General features: G+C 37.5%; 1 protein-coding gene across 1 annotated transcript; it reads left to right on the forward strand.

Moving 5' to 3' along the window:
- Window positions 1-3,089: 3,089 nt before the first annotated feature.
- Window positions 3,090-6,874, forward strand: LOC113781343 (serine/threonine-protein kinase MARK2-like). Its single transcript, XM_027327261.1, has 3 exons — window positions 3,090-3,177; window positions 3,526-6,177; window positions 6,311-6,874. Exons 2-3 carry the CDS (start codon window positions 3,630-3,632, stop codon window positions 6,580-6,582), a joined length of 2,820 nt encoding a protein of 939 aa, XP_027183062.1. The 5' UTR covers window positions 3,090-3,177; window positions 3,526-3,629; the 3' UTR covers window positions 6,583-6,874.
- The last annotated feature ends 699 nt before the right edge of the window (window positions 6,875-7,573 follow it).

Here is a 7,573-nt window from a genome sequence, read left to right on the forward strand (position 1 = left end):
TCTGTAATACCGTGACACATAGGTTGCTCAGTCAGTTTGACATGCACGGTTAATTCTAACAAGGAAAGAGTGAAGAGGGGTGGGATTTAAGAAGTGAACAGGGAGATTGGATATATGAATTCATAAACTATAATTTCTGGTGTTTTGACTTTAATCATTAGATCGATACTTTTTCAGTTTATTCTTGGAATTTGTTATAACATTGAAATATACATTTGTACTTATTATTGATTTTTTTCTATTGTGTTTTTAGGTATTTTTTTTTATTTAATTGAGAGAGAATGAAGCTTGTAATGTCTGAGTTAAAAAAGAAAAAAGAAAAAAGAAAAGACTTCCTTATACTATATAAGATTGAGTTTTGGTCAAAGAATAGGTTGAATTTCAACTGCATAGGTGGGGGTTTTTTGGGAATATGAAATATTGTGTATTAATTTAAAAACTTTAGGTACAAGTTAAGGAAGCATGTATTTGGGTATGTTTACTGAAATGACCCCATTTTAATACATTTAAAGTTGTCATTGATGAGCCATCTGGGTATTGATGGAATGTTTAATTAGTGTGCAACCGTTTTTCCATTTTGTACAACCCATATATGCTTGTGTGTTGGTGTAATTACCGGAATACCCCTTAACTACTAATAATTCATCTTTTCAGCCGCAGATAACCGTTTGAAATGTTGCTTTGTCTGAAGCGTTTGAATGACAATCGGATTTAGGAAATGAGCCAACGATTTCTCTATCAATGGTAGGAACCCATTTATCTATCATTTATAATCTACATTTATGAGCCACAAACGTTGGTCAGTTTATCCCCTTTCAATTTCAGGAGTTAAGTTTTCCCTTTTTGCCTTTGTCTACAACGATTTGTCTTATCGTTTTCTCTTCTATCCGAGATCAACTCTAAAATTACCTATTATTTTGTCATTAATTACACCCAATTCAATTGCCCAACCGTTGGTATGTTAATTAGGGGTGACAATCGGGTCCGTTTCGAGTTGGCAGGTCGGGTTGAGATTCGGGTATAACAGAAAACCCGCTGACGTGAACTTGACCCGCCAACCCGAAACGGGTCAAAATACCTGACACGAACCCGAAAATTTCGGATTGGCGGGTTGGCGGGGGGTAGACCCGAAATGACCCGAAACTTATTTTAATTTATTAATTTATCACTGTAATTTCTAATAAAATCAATTTTGTACAAGACTAATTACATAATCAAGTAATAAAAATTTAAATAAATAATTCCAAACCAAATCTAAAATAAATTAAAACACTGTAAAAGTGTTTTATCCCAAACCAAATATAAAATAAATTAAAACAATATAAAAGTAAAAAATAAAATAATACATTATTTGTCCAAATATAATAATTTCAACTTCACACAAGTTAAATAAATTCATTTAGGACTAAGTGATTAATGCCTTTGGAAAAAAAGAATAACTTAGTTTAGTTAGATAAAATAATTTTTATTTTTATTAAATTATTTTTAATTCATAAAATTGGTTATCGGGTCATATCAGGTCACCCACGGGTTGACCCGAATTCGACCCATTTTCTTTTCGAGTCTATCGGGTTCGACCTGATTCTGACCCGAACCCCCGAAACCTCAACCCAAATCCATTAATTTCGTATTAGGTTCGTGTCATGTTTTCATGTCATGTAGGAAATTGCCATCTCTAATGTTAATGCCTAAACGGTTGATTATCAGTTTCTCCCTGTTCGCATTCTAAGATTGGGATAATTCTACCTGGCTTCATACTAATCAGCTCAGAATGCTCTTCAGTCCCAGCTACTCCTGGTGGTTCAGTGTGAGGTTAGATTTCACCCCCCCAATTTTTCAGTTTCTCTCTTAATTTTGTCGGTGTGTTCTTAGTACCTACAATTAGCGACTCTTATCGCGTTGCCTAACCCCAATTGGTTTGGGTTGGTTATAATCTTATAAGTTTGCAGCAATAACAAGTAAGAGCTCTCGGTGGAGATTCTGGAATAAAGTTCGCTTTCTGTGTTGCTCTGCCTTTCTACATTATCAACGACCTTCAATTTGACACAATTTTATTGTAACGTTGTGTGAATTGATTGATTATATCGTTTATTTTTTCATACTAAATCTTATTTCTTCTCACAATGTACTATTGTTTGTTCCACAAAAAAACCTCATTCCCCACAAGGACCAAACACCCGCGTGATGCGCGGGCACTCCCCCTAGTCTTTCTTTTATGTTTGCACAATGCCGGTCAACCGTGATTAATCAGTAGAAAACGGTTATCAAGTTGTGGGGCCCACAACTTGGACTAATACTTTTAAATTTGGAAGAGTTATGTTATTATTTGCAAAAAAAAAATTGCATCATTTTATAAGCACTTTTTTATTTATCTATCTAACTACCTTTTTATTTCATATAAAAGCGCTAAAATATTATTTTAAAAAGTTCTTCCAAATTTTCTATTCAAATATGCTTACTGGGAGATTATTTCGACAACTAATCTGAAATAACAGTGATTACCTAATTTATGTAACATAAAAAGATGGTTATAAATATAAAAAAGTGATTGAATTATTGAAAGATATATTTATAAGACGAGTAAAATGATATTTCTTTTAAGAGTGGAAATGGAGGAGGAGTGGAATAATAGTTTTCCCAAGAAATATTAAAATCTAAAGCTAAAGTGGCGCGAAATTCACGGAATTGGTCTTGAGCGGGAGTCCACAAGAAACGGAAATTTCAACGGCCATAGTGGAGCAGTCATGTTGCACTGGTCAATCAACGGAAAAATGAGCGAAAAAGATAAGCCAAAAAAAAAAAGTAAGAAATTTGTCAAAGCTGAGAAATTCTGGTTTGGACCAACGAAAAGCAGTTACGTGATGAATTGATGATGACATAAACCTTTTGATACTTCGGTTTCCATTGTCATCAGCTTTATTTTGGATGTTTTGGTATTACACGCACCCACCTCAGTTTTTCTGTTTTCTCGTTTATCGTTTGATTCTGTAGGTTTTTGCAGCATAAGCTGTCAATTTTGACTGACTCAAAAAGAGGAAAAAAATTGCTAAATGGGTTAGCTAATTTCCAATAACTTGCATAGCTTTGTTCTCTTACAAAATGGCGGGTTCCTTGTAGGAGACCCGCCTGTGATGAGTGGCCAGAGTACCTGTAGGGATTGACGATTTCCTCTGTCAGGTAACTATTTTCTTATGTTGCATGTTCTACCCTTTCTTTTTCTCATGAATTTTGCTTGACATTGATGTGGATGATATGATGAATATGTTCAAAAAACTTTGAAATGAATGCGTCAAGGGAATAAGTTTTGGCTTAATCACTTGCTATGGAAATGGAATCACTCCATGACTCGAAAATTTTTCTTGATAACTCACTCAGGGATGCTTCTTGTGTTTGATGCATGATGAGATCAGGAATTGCTAAACCATGCACCTGTCTATTGTTGATTTTCTCCTTGGCATGGTTGCGTAATATTGTGGTCTAAACTAGGATGCCTATCTTCCATTTTTTTTTTTTTTTTTGCGATAGGCCTTGAAGCATTCTGTTCTTCTTGAACTTTGGTTGCATCTTCAAGGCTTGACTGCATATTTTGGTGTTTCCTGGGGCTCTATAAGTTGTGCGCCACGGCTTAAATGGAACAGTTCCGCCAGATTGGGGAGGTTGTGGGAGGTTTGAAAGCTCTAATGGTTTTGAAACATGATATTCCAATCAACCAGAGACAATGCTGTTTGCTTTTCGATATGTTTGTGTTGGCTTTTGAAACTATTTCGGATGAAATCAGGCAAAACTTAAGGCTAGATGAGAGGAATGTCAAGTGGAAAGCTCTCGAGTATCCTCTGAAAGAGCTTCATAGGGTATTCAAGGAAGGTGAACAGTACATAAGATTGTGCCTGGATGTCAGGGATTGGTGGGGGAAGGCAATCAGTCTCCATCTCAACAGGGACTGTGTTGAGTTTCACATTCACAACTTGCTTAGCTGCTTTCCCGTTGTCGTTGAGGCTGTTGAAGCTGTTGCAGAATTCTCGGGCGCAGACCTGGAAGATATGCAAAAAAGGAGAGTTGCACTAATGAGAAAATATGAAGCAGATTGCAGTGATCCAAAATTCTTCCAGTGGATGCATGGTAAGCAGTATTTGGTGCCTCGAGAGATATGCAGCCGCTTACAATCTGCTGGGAAAGAAGATAGATGGTTTCTCCTCGAAGCAATAAGAGAAAAGAAAAGTGCAGTTCCATCTACGTTGGCAAAGCATGAACACAGGCTTGGAGACCTGTTGCTGAAAAAATTAAGTGGATCGGAGCCATCAAAACTGAAGCTCCTGCCAACTTCTGTTCTAGTGGGAGCACATGACTTCTACGTGAAGCGGAGGTTAGGATTGGGTGAGGGACACATGAAAGAAATCCAGTGGCTGGGGGAAAGTTTTGCTTTGAGGACCTTCTTTGGAGAGATAGAACCATTACAAGAAGAGATTTCTCTAGTTCTTTCACTCTCCCATCCCAACATTTTGCAGCACCTTTGCGCTTTCTATGACGAGGAGAGGAAAGAGGGCTTTTTAGTGATGGAGCTTATGCACAAGAATCTTAAAAATTACATAAAAGAGAATTGTGGGCAAAGAAAGCGAATTCCTTTCTCTGTTCCAGTTGCGGTTGATATCATGCTTCAGATTGCTAGAGGACTGGAGTATTTGCACTCAAGAAAGATTTATCATGGGGAACTGAACCCATCTAACATCCTTCTAAGAGCTAGACATTCATCCACCGAGAGTTACTTTCAAGCAAAACTCACTGGATTTGGATTGGTCTCTATCAAGAGTTTTGCTCGATCTCAACATTCGAGTGTTGACCCTGTTATATGGTATGCCCCAGAAGTTCTCGCTGAACAAGAGCAGCCAGGAAAAAAGGGCAACGCCAAGTATTCTGAAAAAGCTGATGTCTACAGTTTTGGGATGCTCTTTTTTGAACTTTTGACAGGGAAAGTTCCATTTGAAGACAGCCACCTCCAAGGGGACAAGATGGTTCGAAATATTAGAGCAGGAGAGAGGCCACTTTTCCCATATCCAGCGCCCAAATACCTGGCAAACTTAACCAGAAAATGTTGGCATCCAAATCCACTTATCCGTCCGAGCTTTTCTTCCATATGTAGGATTTTACGCTACATTAAAAAGGACCTCATAATTAATCCTGAACATGGTCAACCTGAATCACCACCTCCACTTGTGGACTACTGTGACATAGAAGCAGCGTACTCAAAGAAATTCCCGGGGGAGGAGAGCCCTGATTTGAGCCCGGTAACCGATATTCCCTTCCAGTTGTATGCTTATAGACTTGTTCAGAAAGAAAAGAGTTGCGGAAGCTCTAAAGACAAGAACTGCGATTTGGGAAACGAAGAACTACCTCAAAGGCCAGCATCAATATATGGTGATGAGCATGTGGCCGCAATAGATGATCTATTTTTGGTACCAAGTGATCGAAGGTCAGTTTGTTCAGAAATAATTGAAAGCAAGAACATTCGGGCGGCATATGATGAAAGGTCGGTTATCTCTGAGATTCCACACAAACTATTCTTCTCTGATCAGAGATCAATTGGTTCTGAAAGTCCGGGGAGGAAATCTCTATTAGCAGCTCCAACTGAGCAAAGGCCAAATGTTGCTGATACTCCACAAAGGAAAGTCTCAGTGGCAGTAGCAGTCGATCAAATCTCCTCTCTTTCTCGAACTCCAGAAAGAAAAGTTCCTCCAACAGCAACAATCAATCACAAGACAAAGCATTCTGAGAACCTGGGGAAGGATATGGGGTCAATAGCAGATCAGACGACCGCTGATTCTAAGTCTCAAGATGGAAATTCCAAGTCAAAAACTGCAGCTAAGCTGCATGAACAAAGTAATGGACGTTCCAATGTACCAGAAAAAGAAATCAAATCGAAAACAGCTGCTGACCCTGTTCCAGTTACTTCTGGAGCTTTATCAAGGAAAGTTTCGTCAAGGAAAATAGCTCATCAAAGAAAACTTTCTGAGATTCCAGAAAAGTCTGTCTCAGCTTCCTTATTAAATCCGAAGTCAAATTCTTCCAATAAGAAAAGTGAGCCAACCAGACCTGCCGCCAAGCCCTCTCCTCCCAAGAACTCGGACAAGAAGCATTCCATGAACAAGAAAATGAAAGATGTAAACTCAGAAAAAAATCCAGGTATATTTTTATTCTTCTAGAAAAGGTAACTGTAAACCTGTTATTGAGTTTCGCCGTCAAATGTCCACGTACATTAACATAACAACTGCAGACACGAAAAACCATTCACCCATTCTGTTATGATGTTATGTAGGAAATTCAAAAGATAACTTACCAAGGTCTTCGTCTGCAAGAATATCACAAACGATTGCATCATCATCATCAGCAGCAGCAGCAGCATCACCAACAAGAGGAACAAGGTTTTCATCAACATTTGCGTTGAAAGGGTATATGTCACCACAAGCATCACCACTGCATCCATGTGCTCGTTGCTGCCGGACAAGCAGAGAGGCCATCTTGTCTTCACCAGCAATGAGCCCATGCAGAGCTAGACTAACGCATGTATCGGAGACGGAGATTGCATAATCATCAGTTAAACTTTGCTTGAACAGCTCATTTTCAACTAGAGATTTTTATGCAAAAAGCCAGCTCGAATAGTAGTACATGCTTAAAACAAGCAATTTTGCATTCTCAAAAGCCTCCTCAATGTCTTTAGTTTTTTCTTTTCATTTTTTGACACAAAACCAAGAAACCTATTTCCAATGGAGATCAACTGGCATAGAGTTTAGACTATAGCCGACTAATTAGCGGAACTTTAAGGACCCCTGCTTTCAGGGTTTATGTTACCACTGAGTTGAGACCTCATTGACAATGTATTAGCTATTCCATTGGTTTAACCGTAATTCAATTTCGAAATTCAGAGGCATCAAATGCTGAGTCTACTATAACCATCCCGTGGGTAGGTTCTACAAGTCCCTGTTATCGCCAACGCCATGGATAATTTTATTCAGCCACAGAAAGTTTTGGGATAACGCAGTTTTCCTGCCAAAAGTTTGGCTTCTGTGTTAATTTGGTCCCTAATGTTTTGATCAAATCTTAAAATTTTTAATTTTATGCAATTCAAGAAAAGCCAACGAAACATTGCAGTCATAACTAACAATTAAAATCAAATGGCCTCAGTCAAAATCTTTTATTTTAACATTTTTTGTCCTTAAGATTCGGAGTTTCAATCAATAGAATCCCTTAAATGTCAAATAATCATACTTATGGTTTCAAAAAGAAATACAATCTGAGTTTAATTAAATATATAACTTGTGTGTTCTTAAATCCCTATAGAAATTTTTTAAAAGCACTTCATATGGTATGATACTGTCCTTTAGTAGTCTAAAGAGCAAATCTTTGTTAAATTAGTGACAATTGAATAAATATACACAGATAATTTATAAATAATAATTAGCTGAAAAGGGGGAGAATACTAATCTTAGTACATTGCTCTGTTGTAACTACTAGTACACAAATTTTTGCAATACTTGTGTGTGTAGGTTTCAAATGATTATAGCTAGAAATTGAGATTAAA

The sequence above is a fragment of the Coffea eugenioides genome, chromosome 8 (assembly GCF_003713205.1).
Source record: "Coffea eugenioides isolate CCC68of chromosome 8, Ceug_1.0, whole genome shotgun sequence".
NCBI lineage: Eukaryota > Viridiplantae > Streptophyta > Magnoliopsida > Gentianales > Rubiaceae > Coffea > Coffea eugenioides.